Source organism: Petaurus breviceps, unplaced genomic scaffold (assembly GCF_028583685.1).
Source record: "Petaurus breviceps papuanus isolate PSGF00001 unplaced genomic scaffold, PetGlider_PUasm1.0 189, whole genome shotgun sequence".
Taxonomy (NCBI): Eukaryota; Metazoa; Chordata; class Mammalia; order Diprotodontia; family Petauridae; genus Petaurus; species Petaurus breviceps.
In genome coordinates this window covers 26,269,770-26,289,121 of record NW_027185809.1, presented here as the reverse complement: position 1 = coordinate 26,289,121, position 19,352 = coordinate 26,269,770, and the positions used below count along the sequence as shown (strand labels likewise).

The window sequence follows — 19,352 nt, the reverse complement described above, 5'->3', positions numbered from 1 at the left end:
GGGGAAAGGAGGAGAGAGTAGGGGATGGTATCAAAGAGTTTTGAGGAGATGAAACTCAAGTAGAATGGCCATATAGATTGGTAAAGTAAAGAGTCATAGTCCTCAGCAGAGAGAAGGAGCAAGGATAGGTGTGGGACTGAGGAGTATAGAGAAGGCTTGAAATAACTTCTGTGGGAGTGAGATAGGGGTTCAATTAGGAAGGAATAAAAGGACTGTCTTTCTGCAGTGAGGGCTAATTCAAGTTAGATAGCATGAATTTGTAATGTGTGTGGTCAGCTGAGGATTAAGAAAAGGTCAATAGGTGCCTTCCTTTTTTTCTTTTAAATAAGAATGGGGACTTTTAAGCATTCTTCTCTTTTTTGGACAAGGCATGCTATCTTTGCTAAATGCAGAAAATGTCACCCAACTTTATTTTAAGAGTAGTTTTTGCGTAAACTGCCAATTGTATGACAAAATTAAGATGAAAGAAAGGCAATGGTAGGGAATGAGAGCTATACTTTAAACAAGGGAAGATGATTTATAAACAATCTTTGAAAATCATCAGCAATTGCACCAAAAGAGAAGATGATCCCAGCTGAACACTAAAGGCCTCACTAACAGATGGACCAGAAGGGAATAATGTAGGTATATAGGTCATCTCTTAAGTGGTCTAGGAATAATTCTGAATTTTATCTTAAAATTTTTTATTTCAAGAGATTTTGTATCTGATCTTTGCATTTACTTTTATAAGTCTTAATCTATTTATCGGTTGTCCTTGTGGAGTTTGATTCACTAATTTTCTAATATAGTAAGCCTCTAGGATGATTAATAAGATCATAGATTTATAACTTGAAGGGACCTGTAAGATCATCTAGCCTAATTCACTTATTTTATTTCCGAGGAAACTGAGACTGAGAAATGTCAAGTGACTCCCTCAGGTTCCCCAAGGTGTTTAGCATCAGAGTTAGGACTCCAACCCAGGTTTTCTGATTCCAAATACAATGTTCTTTCCACTATCCTGATGGTGTTTTATAAACTGTAAGCGATGCACAACTAGTAAGTGTTAAGTGTCTGAGGTCAAGTTTGAACTCAGGTCCTCCTGACTTCAGGGCCAGTGCTGTATTCACGGCGCCACCTACCTGTCCCTATTATTCTTTTCTTTTTAGCTTTTTGGAGGGCAGTTGGAGTTAAGGGACTTGCCCGAGGTCACAAGCTAGTTTTTTATTGTGTTAAATGTCTGAGGTCAGATTTGAACTCAGGTCCTCCTGACTCCAGGTCGGTGCTCTTATTCACTGTGTCACCTAGCCGCCCCCTCCCCATTATTCTTTTCTTAACCCTCAACTTTCTGTGTGGTACATGGCAAATGTGACTCTCACCCCAGATTTTTCTATGTGAGTTTTTTTTTTTGTGCCAGCATTTATTTATAAATCTTTTTTAGATCTAATCATGTTACTGTGGAGAAGAAGATAATGGTGGTGATTTTAACAATACATGTGATTTATGTTTGTTTGTATATGTATATATTTGCATATATACATATATCAGATTGCAAAGTATTTTATACAGTTTCATTGAACCTCACAACAACTCCGTAAGTTAGGTATTACAGGTGTTATTCCCATTTTACTGATGAGAATATTCAGCCTGAGAAATTAAGTGATTTGTCCATGGTCACACAATTAGGAAAGGTTTTCCTGACTATCTATAATGCCATGCTGCCTCTTATTTGATCTCCTTAGGAGTACTGTGAGGCAGGTACTATTATTATGCCCAATTTATTGATAAGGAGAGATTTGGTAACTTGCCTAGGATCCCTCAGCTAGTAACTTATTTAAATTTGAAATCAGGTTTTTGTTCCTGGTTCCAAATCTTGTGCGCTATTCACTATGCCACGTCCCTTCCAGTCCTAATTCTATAATATCATCAATTATCCTGGGTACCACAAAATTAACAAATTCAACTCTGCAAGGGCAAGCAATAAGTCAGGACTTCTTATAATTAAGTAGAAGGTCATTTGTATTATTCTAGTTCCTTGTAGTGATTCTCTTAAGACATGAATGCTATGTAATATGTGTAAGATGGTGCATTAAGGTTTTAATTGGTCCCTGTGACTTCTAGCTCTGTAAGAACATTGCTTTGCAGCATTGGCAAATAGCCACATCAGCCACTCACCAAGAGAGAAGAACTGCCTAGGCAGCACCAGAGCAAGAAAATTATGCTGATACCATTCATTTGATTGTCCACAAACCTACTATAGAGGAACATGAGCTAGATTTAAAAGCCATCAGAGGCTCTTAGGATATATATATATATATATATATATATATATATATATATATATATATGTGTGTGTGTGTGTGTGTGTGTGTGCATGTATATGTGTATTTGTATGTATACACTTGTATGTACATATATATGTGCATATGCACATATTTATATTTATGTATATACGAATGCAGATAGATGTGTGATGAGAGAGAGGCAGAGACAGAGATGGAGACAGAATGAGTGCACTGTTTTACAAGGACTTGTATAAAGTGAGACTCAAATGAAATAAAGTAGGTAGGCCCTCTCTCCTTGCCTCCCCATCTTAGAATCCATAGCTTCTTCAAGACATTGCTCAGGTGTTATCTCCCATGTTTTGTAAAGATTAAATCGCTGGAAATGTGTCATCATCATCACCATTCTCCTTCTCCTTCTCCACCTCATCATCATCATCATTCTACCGTGTTTCCCCAATAATAAGACCTATCCCGAAAATAAGCCCTCCCCTTACTGTGTAAGATACCTCTAAAATAAGCCCTCCCCCAAAAATAAGCCCTATTGAGATTGCTACTGTAGTGAAGGTGATCCCCTGCGCTACATGCTACTTTACGGTACCCTCTGTATGTACTGTACCCCCACCCCTTCTCCAGTGATTTGCTTATTGAATAAAGGTACATTTTTTTGTTCACATTTACCTGTTTATTAAAATTGCTGTCAATGTTCATTAAAATAAGCCCTCCCCTGAAAATAAGCCCTCTGGTGTTTTTCTGTCCAAAAATTTAATAAGACCGTGTCTTATTATCGGGGAAACACGGTATTACTTATGGTTATTTTTTCTGTTTGCCATTCATCTTGGTTAGATTGACAAATGACCCTCTTTTTCATGGGGAAGCCCATGACTCTATGATTACCAGTAGGCATCAGATATTAATTCATATAGCAAAAAAAAAAAAAAGATTTGGTTAGAAAGAAAGACCCTTACATTCTGGCTGAGAAAATCTGATGGGATGTTTTTAACTATACCTCCCCTATGTGAGTGCCCTCCCTCTTCTCCTCTTAGAAAACACTTGGTTTCCTTTAATGGTCTTCTCAAATATAAACACTAAGAAGTTTTTCCTGATTCCTTCCCTCCCCATCAGGTGTTGGTACTTCCTCCTAATACTTTTATTTTTGTATGCATTTATTTATATGTGCATGTTGTTTCCCTTGATAAAATATAAACTCCTTGAGGGCAGAGATTGCTTTGCTTTTGACTTCATATTTCTAGTGCCTACAAAATGCTTATTGATAATATTGAGTGATTTGAAACTCAATATATCTTAAACAGAACTCTATTACTTCCCTTTCAATGTAGTGGATAAAGAGCTTGTCTTGGATTCAGAAACTCTTAGATTCAGTCCTGCTTCTGACACATAATGCCTGTGTGTCCCTGGTCAAGTCATTTAACTTTTTAATAATAGAATCAACTCTAAGACTACAAATTGAAGATCTGCATTGGTAGAGGGAATGTCCTCTTTTGAGATTTTCCTATATCAACGAAGTCATAGATCTGATCACTATTACCTCTCCATTCCCCCACACCACCTCAGACTCATTTCTTTTCCAGATTTCCCTATTTGTGTTGAGGACACTACTATCCTTTCAAATGCCTCAGAGTTTTCCTCAGCTCTTCCCTCTTTTTATCCTTAATGTCTAATTGTCAAATTTTGCCAGTCCTACTTTCACAAAAGCATATCACATCTGTTTCTGAGATATCATGATAGCTTAGGCCCTCATTGCCACTCTAGGGAACTATTACAAACAACTTCCTAGTTGTCTCCTGGGCTTTCATTCTTTCTTGTGGTCTTTCTAAAACTCATGTCTGACCATGTCAGTTACCTGTATACTAACTTTCTATTGTCTCTAGCATAAAAATAAACCTCCCAGCTTGACATTTGTTGAGAAAATAATATTTAAATTTTTCCCAATTACATGTAAAGATAATTTTTGACATTCTTTTTTTTTAAATTTTGAGTTCCACATTTTTTCCCTCCTTCCCTCACCTCCCCTCTCCCTGAGATGGTAAGCAGTTTGATATAGGTTATGCATGTGCAATCATGCAAAACATATTTCCATGTTAGTTGTGTTGTGAAAAAAGACAGACAAAAAATACTCACAAAAAATTAAAGAACATGAAAAATACTGTACTCTCATTCTTCAGCTTGACATTTAAAAGTCTTCATAATAAGACTCTACCTTTCCTTTTCAGGCATATTATGCATTATTTCCATTCATACAGTTTATATTTCAGCAAAATGACCTACATGTTATTCCCCAAACTCAGCATTATATCCCCCCACCTTTGTTTCTTTGCACAGACTATCACTCCTTGTTCCTCCCCATCTTAGTATCCCTAGCTTCATCAAGGCACAGCTTATGCATCATCTCTTAGCTGTTAGTACTCTCTCCTTCTAAAATAATCAGGTATATACATCTGTTTACATGTAGTATTCCTTCCTTTTCCCTTCCCCCTAGTAGAAAATAATCTCCTTAAGGGCAGGAGTGATTTTTTAAATTTGCTATATCCCTAGCATGGAGTACATCATTTGGCAAGTGATTAATAAAGGTTTGTTGGTTTTTATTGAATATAAGCTATATTCTTGCTCCTCCCTTCCACACCCCCAATTTGTCTTGTTTGAAGCCTGAGTGCATCCTTTATGTGTAATTACTATGTGTTTTTTCCCTTTAAAAAGATCTCACTTTGAGGGTAGAGCTTATATGGAAATCACTAATTTTAGTTCATGCTGTCAACTCTGCATAACCATTTTAATTCATCCTAAGTGAAGCTGATAATGTCATGGTCTCAGAAAGAAACTGTGTTTTTAAAGGAGAATCGGTGCAAAATGTGGTTCTTGTGAAGTCTAGGGCGGTATAGAATAGATGGCACTAGTAACACAGGTTATTGCTGGCATGTGATTTCTTGGATCAAATTTTAGAGTTGCCCTTCTTGTTTGTCTTCATAGATCTTTGTTGAAATGGCCAACCACAGTAAAAATCTCCATATTGTATTTCCATGATTAAAATCAGTGGTCTCTCTGTGTATTGATGTTTAAATGACATTCAAGAATGATTTTGACTTCATGCCTCTGTCTCTCTCTTTTCCTTGTTCAGTATTAGAGATTGACTTTGTGGAGCTGACCCTTGAAGAGATCATTGGCATTGGGGGTTTTGGAAAGGTGTATCGAGCTTTTTGGGCTGGAGAAGAAGTCGCTGTGAAAGCTGCCCGCCATGACCCTGATGAGGACATCAGCCAGACAATAGAGAATGTTCGTCAGGAAGCAAAACTCTTTGCTATGTTAAAGCACCCTAATATCATTGCTCTGAGAGGGGTGTGCCTGAAAGAACCCAATCTGTGTTTGATCATGGAATTTGCACGTGGAGGGTCCTTAAATCGAGTGTTATCAGGGAAAAGGATTCCTCCTGACATACTGGTGAACTGGGCTGTGCAGATTGCCAGGGGTATGAACTACCTACATGATGAAGCGATTGTCCCCATCATCCATCGGGACCTCAAATCTAGCAACAGTGAGTCTGGCAGAAGGGTGGGTGGAAGGAAGTGCATGGAGCCAAATGATAGCCATGGCTATGATGGGTTCTGAATATATTTGTGATGAAATTACATGCAGAAAACAGCCTATCTGAGTGGGTGTGGGGTGATTTGGGTACCAGGGAAGAATAGAGCACATATGGAAATGGAGCAAATACCATGCACGATTGGTATTTGGTAATTATATTGTGTTATGCCTATGGTATTATCAAATTCTCTTTGCTACTTTAGATTTCTTTTTCTGTGGATCATTATTTAAAATAGACATTTGTGAATTTGTTTACATACTTCCCAATAGGGAGTAGGCACTTTATCTAAACCACCTAGAACCTAGCATGGTGCTTTGAATATAATAGGCATTTAATTAATGCTGATTGAATGAATACATTCTTATGTGTTTGTAACTTTAAGGAAGTTGAACTGTCCAGTAATGCATACTGGGGACAATTTTAGGTAGCCTACAGATACTATGTATTGTCATAACTACCCGGTAAGTATCTAGCAGATAAACCAAAGATACTGTAACTTTGTAAGACAATCAGAATTCATACATTGAAACAGCAGAATGAGTGTTATTTTTTACTTAAATGGTGAATCGCATGTAGCTGGTATTGAATTTTTGGTGAGATTCTAAAACATGTCACTCTTTCCCTTCGGGTCCTGGCTAGATGAATTCAAGATTGGGAATACCCTTCTGTTAGGGTTTATGCCTTCTGTACTCAAACTTATTTATATATAACACTTTCCTCACAACAATACTGGAAGGTAGATGTCTCCAGACTGAATCTGTGGGATCATTGGATTATAGCTTAAAAGTTGAAAAGGACCATGGAAGACATCTAGCTCAAACTCCTCATTTATAGATGAGGAACTGAGGCCAAGAAGGGTAAGTGATTTACCCAGTGCTGCTTGTCTATTACAGTTTTGAGGTGATATTTGAACCAGGATCTTTCTGATTCCACTACACCATGCAACACAGAGGGAAAAACTAAGATGTGTTTCCCTCGTCAAGAGGGAGTTGAGTTAATTTTTCAGAGAGATGACCCTAGCAGTTTTCCTCTTTAGGATCCAACTGCTTTGATTATATCAGAATTTGACTGCCTAAAAATCATTTTAGTAGATTTATTTCCTGTCAGTATTGGCATTGTTGAGATACTTTCTTCCCCAACAATATCAGAAATATGAAAATTAGTGAAATTAGATGAAGCAGTAATTTAATTCATGTGCAATAAAAAGAGTTTTCCTTTCTTTTCTGTCAGGATGCCAGTGGTTTCTTTATACTTCTTTGGAGTTACCTGAGAAACTACATTTTTGAAATTCTTGGGAGATCAATTGAAAATTGCCACAGAGATCTTTCTACAAAGCCCTGACATATAATGGCCTTGTTTTCAGATGAGATAAGAAGAGAGATTTCTGTCTGGCACCTGTAGTTATCAGTGTTATATATGATGGCAGAACTGAGTTTTAAAATTTTTATTCTCTTTCACCCTTGTCCTCTAAATTCCTTGTGCCTCAGTTGCCCTATTTAAAAGATATGTGCTTCCCAAGGGGATTTTAATAATTAAGAATTGGGGCAGCTAGGTGGCGCAGTGAATAGAGCACCGGCCCTGGAGTCAGGAGGACCTGAGTTCAAATCTGGCCTCAGACACTTGACACATTTACTAGCCTTGTGACTTTGGGCAAGTCACTTATCCCCAATTGCCCTCCAAAAAGCAAAAAAAAAAATATAAAAATAAAAATAAAAAGTTAATAATTAAGAATTTGCCCATTGGATGTTTCAAGATCTTTGGAATTAAGGCATAATTGGAAGCTATAAATATAAGGTATAATTATTATGAGATTTATGCTTAGGAACCTAGTCTATTGTAAAGATGAAATCACCTTGTGGGTGGTTCCATTCTTCTTGGGCTACTGTGAGAATCCTGCTGTCTTTCTTTCATCCAGGAGACTTCTCACACTTAGAGCTAAAATTCTCACTTTATCCTGATGAATCTGAGAGTTGCCATTTGAGAAGACATTAAACTTCAGAGAAGTTGAACTGCAGTGTAATATAATAGTGGGCAGAGATTCCGGGCATTGTTTAATAAGTCCTGCTGAATTGATTTTTTAAAAGATGTCACTTAGATTTTTGAAAATTTCATTTAGTTTTATTTATCTGACTGATTAGTAATGTCAAAGCCCACAAGACTCCACAGTCAGGGTTGTTGTTGGAAATCATAAGTCTTGTCTGTGAGTTGGGGGCATTTAGTGGCTTTGGTGAGTGGGCAGGAATTAGGCTTTTATCTCATAATTCAGTATGGAATTTTGAAAGAAGCCATCAGTATCATGCCAAGCTGTACTTGGTTGTGTTACTCTTTTAGAAAGTATAGGTTCATCTATAATTTTTTTTTCCCTTACCTAGGGAAAATCTTCTTTGGTCTTTGTAGACCAAAATTGATTTCTTTCCTTCAGTTTTGTAGGCTGCTAAGATCTGCCAGGCTCTTGTCAATGTCATTTGGGGCATCCCTTCAGGGATCATGCTTATTCCAACTGCCAAAGTGATTAGGGGTTAAGTATGTGTTTTGGGAAGGTTTAGAGGAAGTTGTTGGTAAATATGCATACTTTATACAGATTTACTAAAAGTGATGGCCTTCCCTCTGCTTCCTTTAGCATCATCATAAAAAAAACCTCTTGCTATTTGCTGATAGTACAATGTGCTTTGCATACTGTTCTGCAACTATAGGATATCTTAATTTAGCCTCTGAGATCTGTATAAAGAGGTGGAAAGGTTCAGAAAAATGAGTGGGGATTAGAGTCCACAGTCTTGGGCTCAGACGAATTTTTCTAATGGTATATACACATACCACTAGGACTCTAGTTTCACCTGTATCTATGGAATTATCTATCTTAAGTCTCTTAATGACTTGTTTCAAAGTGTAGGTCCATTGTCATTGACTTTTATATCTCTGTGTCTACCCAATTAGCACTGACAAGACAGATATGTGTTTGCTAACTATGCTAAGGAAATGCTGAAATATGGTTTTGTGATAGAAAAACGTTTTCCTTTGTTATTGTGGGTGTTAGTGAATATAAGGAATCCTAGAGGTGGTGGGAGTAGTTCTAATACTAGTTATATTTCATATTTCTTTAGTGCATTAGAGCTTACAACATATTTTCTTCACAAAATTCCCATTAAGGAGGTATTGTGAGTATTGATATCCCCATTTTGTAGATGAATAAATTGAGGGTGAGAGCATTGTAGTGACTTGTCTGATCATTAAGCTAATGACTCTAAATCTGTGATTCTAATGTCAACACTTTGATTAGAGCTTAATTCTTCTGGCTGGTGTTGTTTTCATAGTATCACACTGTCTCTCAACTCTAAAGGATGGTGGATATTCTTAGGGACCATCAGGTTTTTTCCCTGTGAGACAGTGGACAAAGTGCTAGAATTTGAGATTTACCTGAGTTAGAATCAGTCACCTCCTAGCTATGTGTAACTGTAGGCATGTCGCTTAACTTTCAGCATCATGTATTAGAGACTAGTGCTTTAGATTGAGTTTTGTTAATTATACAGAATTCAGTATTCCTCCCTATGGCCATTCCTGTGTTAAAGATGCAAAAGCAATGGTGGGAAATAATTTCTCTAGAGTTTCTTAGGGAGTCAGACAAGTTGTCCATATTTGTACTTGATAAGAAGGTGAATGCTTTGGGCCCCTAGTGTCAGCTCAGAGAATTAACATGTGAGATATGGATTTTGATTTTAGGCAAATTAGAAAGTCATAGACATCATTAAGACTTGTTGGGCTGGGGATCAATGACTAGAATATAACCATGGAAGGATATATCTTGTTTGCAAAGAACAGAACAGGTTGTTTTTTCTTAAAGCAAGAGGAAGATTAATGGTGAATTTAGCATTTTTGTCTTTAGCATTTGGCATTTTCTAAATGAAACATACCCATGTGAGACTGTTCAGAGGGGAATCAGAAGAAAGAATCAGGGGGGAGAAGCATGGTGGATCATGTTTGGATGAAGAGCTTCAGAGGAAAAACACTAGTGATATTGTCGTTGAAGTATATCTACTATAGACCACTTGGACAGAAGGAGGAAATAGATGAGTAAAGTTAGGAAAGCAGACTATAATTCCAACATGAAGGCATGATATAGTGAGGATCGGATAACTTTAGTTATCCAGACATGAGTAAGAGCTCTTTTCCTTTTGCAAAAAGCATAGCACCTAATAATTAATTGTTTTGTTTGAGTGATGATTTCATCCTTCAAAAGACATAAGAATGTTGGTTATGTAATAGAAGGAAATTCTATTCTGGATCTGATTCTTATCATAGAGAAACTGGTCACTGGGGTGGAAATGGTAAGAACCTTAGATGGAAGTGATGGTCACTCCATCTTAGAATCTGTGATAGAATAGGAGAGAAAAGCTAGGCATACTCTAAAGAGCACCTTTGATTTGGGGAGGAATGTTTTAAGGTTGGATAAGATTCTGTAGCCCTAAGATTCTATAGGGGAAGACCATCTGAGAGGGAAAGGAAACTCTGTAGACTGAAATTTAGAAAATTAAAATAAATGCTTACTTTGTACCAGGTATAGTGCTAAGTGCTAGGGAATACAAATACAGTTGGTCCCTGACCTCAAGGAGCTTACAGATTAACCAGGAAAGACTATAATAAAAGTAAGAAGTAGAGGGGATACAGTGAAAGAGGGAGAAGTTACCCAGGTAGGACCATGGTGAAGCAAGTTTGCAAAGTCAGGAATAGAGCCTGTAGACATAGCTGGTTTGAACACTTTCAGGGTTACCAGGGTCGTGTGAACTTCCAGGGTGAGGAGACTGCTGTGCATGGAGGAGAAGATTTGGAAAGTTAGGAATGGAGCCTGGAGAGGAATATAGATTTGGCTAGACTTTGGCACTCTGGAAAAGAACCAACCAACCAAGCAAGAAGAAGGAGCCTTGGGGCAGATTGTTATTTAATCATGAAGTCATTATTATTCACTGCCTTTAGCCTAGGTTTGTTTTGTGTTTTTTTGGGGGGGGAGAGATGTGTGTTTTTTTGGGGGAGGGGGAATAGGCAATGGAAGTTAAGTGACTTGCCCAGGGTCACACACCTAAGTGTCTAAGGCCACATTTGAACTCAGGTCCTCTTGACTCCAGGGCGGGTGTTCTATCCACTGTGCCACTTGGGTGCCCCAGCCCAGGGATTTTTTTTTTGCCTTTTGGAGGGCAATTGGGGCTAAGTAACTTGCCCAAGGTTACATGGCTAGATTTTGTGTGTGTGTGTGTGTGTGTGTGTGTGTGTGTGTTAAGTGTGTTAAGAGGCCGGATCCGAACCCAGGTCCTCCTGACTCCCGGGCCTGCAGGACTCTAGGTGCAGGAAAGACTGGGAGACCAAGAAAAGACTTCTCTAGAAATAGCAGAACAGAGGTAAGGGTAGAAACAGGCCAAGGCTTCGGGTACCAGAAACGGAATGCAAGGTAGCTTAGGCACAAGGTAATAAGACAAAAGCAGTTATTAGAACTGAGGTACAACACTGGGCTTAGGGTCAAGAGACCAGCCCTTAACATCATGACCTTGAACAATGATCTGTACTGGGAAGAGGAATGGATTTGTTGGGTTCAAATTTCAGTTAAGTCCAAACTTGGTATCTTCCTCTTAGCACCAGGATAAATTTATGCAAGGTAGTTTCCTTCTTGGGCATCTTAGTTTCTGCATCTGTAAAAGGGGAATAATAATACTTCCACTACCTACTCCATAGAGTTTTTATTATTATCAGAAGAGATAACAAAGTGCTTTGTAAACCTTAAAGTACTACATAAGTACAAGATTATTGTTCCTATCTCTGCCTACTCTCATCTTCCTCCATCAGTGGGATCCTTACATATTTTCTTTGTTTAGGAAGAGGATTGGTCCAAGATTCCCAAATAATGCTGACTTTAAAGGTAGCTGTTACATGACCCCAGCCTTGAAGGATGCAGGGATGGGGAGCCAAGAAAATTAGTGCTTCCAGATTTTGGCCAATTGAGGTAATTGAGATTTTGGGCAATTGAGTGCTTCCACATTTTCTAAACCTCTCCTGCTCTGATGTCTCAAAGAAATAGTGACCTGGTATAACTTTCTTTTCTCCATCATTCAAAGTATTTTCCACTATTAACTTTATGAACTATATTCTTATCAACTAGCTCAGAATCAGGTTTTTAGGTAATGTATGTGAGACAGAGACATGAAATTCACTAACTCAAAATGTTAGTGGATTCCTCCTTATTGCTCTAAGCTTTCTGACTATCCTGAGGATTCTTAACTTTTTATGTGTCCCAGACCCCTGTGTGGGTCTAGTGGGAAGCTCAAAGACCCTTTCTCAGAAGAATTTTTTTTCCCTCTTTCTCTCTCCTTCTCTCCCTATCTCTCCCTCTTTCTCCTTTCTCTGTCTCTGTCTCTGTCCCCCTTGGCTGTCATGGTTAAATGACTTTGCCAGGATCACACAGTTAGTAAGTGTCTAAGGTCAAATTTGAACTCAGGTCCTCCTGACTCCAGGACAGGTACTCTATCCACTCTGCCAACTAGTTGCCCCAGAATCATGATTTTATTTTATATATATTTTTATCTATCTATCTATCTATCTGTCTGTCTGTCTGTCTGTCTGTCTGTCTGTCTATCTATCTATCTATCTATCTATCTATCTATCTATCTATCTATCTATCTATCTATCTATCTATCTATCTATCTATCTGTCATTTGGAGGGCAATTGGGGTTAAGTAACTTGCCCAGGGTTACACGGCTAGTTTTTTTGTGTGGGTGTTAAGTGTCTGAGGCCGGGACCGAACTCGGGTCCTCCTGACTCTGGGGCTATGTTTTACTCACTGCACCACCTAGACGCCCCAGAATCATGATTTTAAATTCATGCAATAATACATATATAGGATTACAAAGGAAATCAATTGTTTTGAAATACAGGTACAAAGTATAAGACAAGTTCACATTCCGGCTTTTTTTTTTTTAAAGAAAAGTTGTCTCTTCTAGGTCCTGTGACTTTATTCCTTTACTTGGAGTTATCATTCCATTTCTTCTTTAGAGATAATTTCTGCTACTTTCTAGCTATGTGACCCTTGGACAGGTCACATAACTAGGACACTTTACCACTCTGAGCCTCAGTTTCTTCATCTCAAAAATGGGAATGATAGTATTTGCACTACTGATATCACAGAATTGTTAGGAATTGCTATTTATGTTAAACTTGAAATACTGTACCAATGTGTTTAATTTTGTTGGTGTGGCTACTGTACCCATCAATGAATATTGCAACTCCTCTATAACCTAATAAGTACGTGGTTTTTGAGAGTCACTGGGATCAAAAAATTTTTCATCCTAGTGATGAGCATCTTTCAGTTTAACTAAACTGGTCCTCAGAAAACAGACATACAATCAGAGGCTAGCTCTAACCATCTTCTATCGTGCTAGAATAAATTCTTAAATTTTCACGCTGGGAAATCTGTTTTGTTGAGTGTATAAACTTAAGAGAATAAAGGAGAATGTGTTAAAAATGTAGATTAAATTCAAAAGTATTTCATGAATACATTTCCTCCATTTCCCCCAGCTGACTGTTAAACATTTACCTGCACACCTCTGCATATACTCCATTGTCAAGCCTTTTATTTTATTCTACAGCTGGTGTTTGGGGATTGGGCTATAGGATAGGATAAAGGCCATTGGATTTATAGGCTGAAGACCTAGGTTTGAATCCCAGCACTGTCTTAATTTGTTGTTGCTCAGTCAATTCAGTTGTGTCTGACTCTTTGTGACCCCATTTGGGGTTTTCTTGGCAGAGATACTGGAGTGGTTTCTTATTTCCTTCTCCAACTCATTTTAAAAAACATATTTATTTCCACGTTAGTCATGTTGTGAAAGAGGAATCAGAACAAAAGGAAAAAAACACAAGAAAACAAAAACAAAAAAAGTGAAAATAGTATGCTTCAACATGCTTTCAGACTCCATAGTTCTTTCTCTGGATGTGTAGAGCATTTTCAATCATGAGTCTTTCATATTTGTCTTAGATCCTTGTATTGCTGAGAGGAGTTAAGTCTATCAAAGTTGATCATTGTACAATGTTGCTAGTATTGTGTACAATGTTCTGGTTCTGTTCCTTTCACTCAGCATCAGTTCATGTCAATCTTTCCAGGTTTTTCTGAAATCCACCTGCTTATCATTTCTTATGGAACAATAGTATTCCATTACATTTATATCCCACAACTTGTTCGGCCATTTCCCAATTGATGGACATCCGTTCAATTTCTAATTCTTGGCTACCAAAAAAAGTGCTGCCATAAATATTTTTTGTACATGTGGGTCCTTTTCCCATTTTTATGATTTCTTTGTGATACAGACCTAGAAGTGGCATTGCTGGGTCAAAGGGTATTCACATTTATATAGCCATTTGGGCGTATTTTCGTTCGAAAATTGCTCTTCAGAATGGTTGGATCATGTCACACTCCACCAACAATGCATTAGTGTTCCAATTTTCCCACATCTTCAGCATTTATCATTTTCCTTTTCTGTTATATTAGCCAACCTGTCTCTGGCTCATTTTTACAGATGAAGAAACTGAGGCAAACAGGGTTAAATGACTTGTCCAGGGTTACAGAGCTAGTAAGTGTCTGAGGTCAGATTTGAATTTAGGAAGTCTTTCTGACTCCAGGCCCAGCACTCTGTGCAGTATGGCGCCACCTAGCGGTTTTTCTGTCTTCTTTGCTAACTGTGTAATCTTGGACAAGTGACAGCCTCTCTGATTAATAATCAATCAATAAACATTTATGAAGCCCCTGTTATGTGCCAAGCACTATGCTAAGCGCTGGGGATACAAAAACAGGCAAAAGACAGTCCCTGCCTTTACAGCACTTACAATCTAATGGGGGGAGACAACAAATCGAACAAATAATGGACAGATCAACTATATGTGGGACAAATAGGAAATAATGAACAGAGGGAAGGCACGAGAATTAAGAGGGGTTGGGAAAGATGGAATTTTGGCTGGGACTTGAAGCCAAGGAAGCCAGTAGGGGAAGATGAGAAGGGAGAACATTCCAAGCTTAGGGGACAGTGAGAGAAAATGCCCCAGCTGAGAAATAGAATGTCTTGTTCCTGGAACAGCCAGGAGGCCATTGTCACTTAATGGTGTACTTGGCAGGGAGTAGCAAATAGCAAAGACTTTGAATTAGAATGGGAAGTCGTTAAGTCCAATCCCTCCCTGAGACTTATATTTTCCTAAGAAGGGGTCATTTGTACAGAGGCATGATTGAACTAGTGACCTCTAAGGGCCTTTCTGATTCTGCCATTCTGTGGTTTACTCTGCAGAGACACTTTGGGGACAGGAGAGGTAGAGGGTCAGGAATGGACCAGGGATGGGGTTGGGAAGAATTTGATTCCCTTTCAAATCTGGGGTAGGTCTGGTATAGATCTTACTGCTGGACTTTGAGTGAATAAGACCCGAGTTTGAAAATTGCCTGAGCCACTGGTTAGCTGTGTGACGCTGGACAAGTCACTTAACCTCTCAGTCTGGGTTTTCTCATCTGTAAAATGAGGATAATAATAGCTGCTACCTCACAGGGTTGTGGTGAGGTTCAAATGAGATAACATATGTAAAATTCTTTGCAAACCTTAGAGCACAATGTAACCACTAGACCGCTGTTATTTGCCATATGGTTGAATCTGTGTGATAACCTGGAACATATAGTTTATGGTGACAGCAGGGATTCCTGCTGCAGGTGCAGCTGATCCTGTGAACCAGCAGTAAGAGGTTTAGTAAAGGCAATAGATAAAGGGAGCACAAAGAGTCTCCCTTCCCCCACCCTGTTCCATAAGTGACAGAAAGCGGCTGTATGGAAGGAAGGCATCCCCTATCAGCCTAATAATGATGGGCATTCCTGTGAAATGAAGTATTCAGCCCTCAAAGAGGCTGTATTTATTGTAATATTTATTTATTCCTCTTTTGTCCTTAGGGCCGAACAGGGCACTTTCTAATTCTAAGAAATGTCATTGAAGATGCTTCATCCGGTACTACTGTATACCTCTTTGCCTTTTAACCTTATTTAAGTAAGGGTTTTTAGGTAGGATGGAGTGATGGAAAGAACACTGGATTTGGAGTCAAAGGAACTGTGTTCAATCCCTAGCATTGCCCTTTTCTTACCAGTGTAACCTTTCTGGGCTTCAGTTTCCTCACCTGGATAAATTACCAAGCATTTATTAAGCACCTACTATGTACCAGGCACTTGTAATACAAAGACAACAATGAAACAGTCCTTGCCCCCAAGGAATTTACACTCTATGGGGCGAAACTTCTTCACCCATCAGCATATACAAATCATTGTAAGGTGATTTTGATGGGGAGGGCACTAGCAGTTGGGAAAATTAGGAAAATCTTCAAGTAGGAGGTGGCACAAGAAATTAAGGTTTTTAAGAGGAAATACATTCCAGCCATAGGGACAGCCAACACAAAAATGTGCAACTGGAAAATGAAGTGCATGAGAAAACAGTTTGACTTGACTATAGAATGTGTGAAGAGGAATGATGTTTAACAGGGTTGGAAAGGTATATTGGGGCCAGCTTGTTAAGGGCTTGAAGTGCCAAACAGAGTTAGGGAACCACTGAAATTTATTGAGTAAGGAAATGGCATGGTCAGGCCTTTGCTTTGGGAAAATCTTGCTAACTGTGTGAAATTTGTATTGTAAAAGGAGAGAGACCTGAGGCAGGGCAGTTTACCATGATAGTCCAGGTGAGAAGTGATGAAGGTATAAATGAGGGAGGTAGCTGTGTCATGAGAGATAAGCGTATTGATGCAAGAGATGTTGTGGAGGAAGAAACAATAAGATCTGGCAACTGATTGAATATGTGGAGCAAGTGAGAGTGAGAAGTCAAGAAAGCCACCAAGATTGCCTTCTCTTACATTTTTGCCCAAGGTCACACAGTTAGTGTTAAATGTCTGAGGTCGAATTTGAACTCAGGTCCTCCTGACTCCAGGGCCAGTGCTCTATTCATTACACCACCTCACCACCACTCTTACATTCTTTATGGCCAGTCTCTTGGTCCTTATAATTTCACTGCATTGAGTTTCAGATTTATTTTATTCTTTCCATTTGCATTGTTATAGTCACTGAGTATATTGTTTTTCTGGTTCTGACTTCACTTCATATTCCTCATTTGTTATATTATTATATATTACTTATATACTTATATAATTATAAATAAATTATAATTAATACTGTTATATTATAAAAGGTTTTCTATTACCTTTATGTACCACATTTGTTTAGCCATTCTCCAATTGATGGACAATCATTTTTGTTTCCATTTTCTCGTTACTACAAAATGTTCTTCTATAAATATTTTGGTGTATATGGAGCCTTTTTGTCATTGACCACTTAGGGTGTCGATGGAGTATATATGGTATGTGGGTGTGCCTGGGTGTATATGGATTTCACTAGCACTGAAATCTCTGAATGGAAAGATATGGAAATTCCAGCACTTCCTTCACATTACTCCAAATTACTTTCCAAAATGGTTAGGTTACTTCACAGTTCCAGTTAACTGCATCAATGGGCCAATCACTCTATAACCCTTACAAAATTGGTCATTCTCATCTTTTGCCATCTTTGCCATTTTGCTGGGTATGAGATGACTTCAGGGTTGTTTTGATTTGAATTTCTCTTATTGTTAGTGTCTTAAGAGCAATCTTTCGTATGGTTCTTAATAGCTTACCATTTTTTAGAAATAAAATTAATTAATTTATTTTTAGTTTTCAATATTTACTTCCCTAAGTTTTCAATTTTCTCCACCTCCCTCTCCTCCCCACTCCGAAGGACAGTGTACAGTCTGATATAGGCTCTACATATATGTTCTTATTAAACATATTTTCACATTAGTAATATTGTATAGGAGCTTGCAGTTCTTGTCTTGAGAACCTTTTGCTCCTATCCTTTGACTCTTTGTCTGTTGGGGAATGGATTTTCCCATTCAGGGTGCAGGCTGTTGCTTAGCCTCACCCTCCCCTCTCCTCCCCCCTCCCCCACAGAGATACCACCTAGCTCTATCTATTTCTCATGTCCTCAGGACTGATCATATGGGAAAGCTGATCAGTTTTATGGCTCCACTGGACTTTCACTCAGATGATAATTAAAATGCTTTTGCTTCAAAAAGAGGGTAATATATCTCTTCCCCCTTCTTTCTCCTTCACCTCTGATGCTGAGGACAGAGGGAATGTATGATACACAGTTATGTCTTCTTTGCTTCTTCCCACCCCCATCCCCTACCCCCTGGCCTTCTTTAGCCCAAGGTAGTATTCTGATCGCTGATTTTCTTTCTGCAGTGTAGAATTTTGAGGGTGAGTGGCAGAGACCCTTATGGGTTTCCAAAGCTCTTAACTCTCTTACAGAAGAGAGACCAGAGCTACAGACACTGGTTGTCAGTAAGTAGCTGAGAATGCTGCTACTCTGTCAATAATCCTTTCTCACTCACCTATGTCTTAGCACCCTCATTTCCTGCATGTTCCTTAGCACAGATTTTCTGTTTCATCTAGGCTAATCTGCTTGAGCCTTGGTAAATAATTTTTGTTATTCAGTTGTTTCAGATGTATCTGACTCTTCTTGATGCCATTTGGAGTCTTCTTGGCAAAGATACTGGAGTGGTTTGCCATTTCCTTTGCCAGCTCATTTTACAGACAAGGAAGCTGAGGCAAACAGGGTTAAGTGACTTGCCCAGGGTCACTCAGGTAGTTAGTGTCTGAAGCCACATTTTTACACAGGAAGATGAGTCTTCTTGACTCCAAACCCAGCACTTTATCCACTGTGCCAACTAGCTGCCCTTGCAGATTATTGTACCTCATAAATATTGTACTTATTCTTTATTTTCCCTGTGGGGCAGTATAGCAGAGTGGCTAGAAGCCAACCTTGGAGTCAGGAAGACCCGAGTTCAGTTTCTGTCCCTGATATATACTGTGGACAAACATGGACAAACAGTTTGATTCTCTCATCAGTTCTCTAAAACTGTAAGTCACAAATGATTTATTGGTTTGCATCAGTGGAAAGAATTTCCAAACCAGGATTTTTCCACATTGGTGAAATCATAGGTATGGAACATCCTCTCTTCTTTCCTTTCATATGCATGTTAGACATAAAACATATGTCTATATGTATATACACATACATACATATATACACATATGTATACAATGCACATATACACAATATAAATACACATGTGTACATACATACATTTATGTTATTTCCAATCTGCATTTTATCAGTCACCTAAAATATTTATTTTATGCAGTGCTGTGCAAAACAACATAATACAATATTATACAAACATTTATTAAGCGCTTGCTGTGTACTAGGTATGGTGCTAAGTTCAGGGGATACGAAGAAGAGAAAGACAGTCTTGCCTTCAAAGAGTTTCCAATCTAATTGGGGGAAGACAACATACTGTGCTAAGTGCTTTACAAATATCTCACTGAAGTCGAAAAGATGGCCCTAGTCTCAAGGAAC

The 19,352-nt window shown here is 38.5% G+C and overlaps 1 protein-coding gene across 1 annotated transcript in view; it reads left to right on the top strand.

Moving 5' to 3' along the window:
• MAP3K9 (mitogen-activated protein kinase kinase kinase 9) overlaps nt 1-19,352 on the top strand; it is a 129,118-nt gene that overhangs the window by 9,124 nt on the left and 100,642 nt on the right. The window contains exon 2 of the mRNA XM_069091738.1: nt 5,395-5,808. Within this exon, the coding sequence (XP_068947839.1) occupies nt 5,395-5,808 (414 nt within the window). The remainder of the gene's footprint in view (nt 1-5,394; nt 5,809-19,352) is intronic.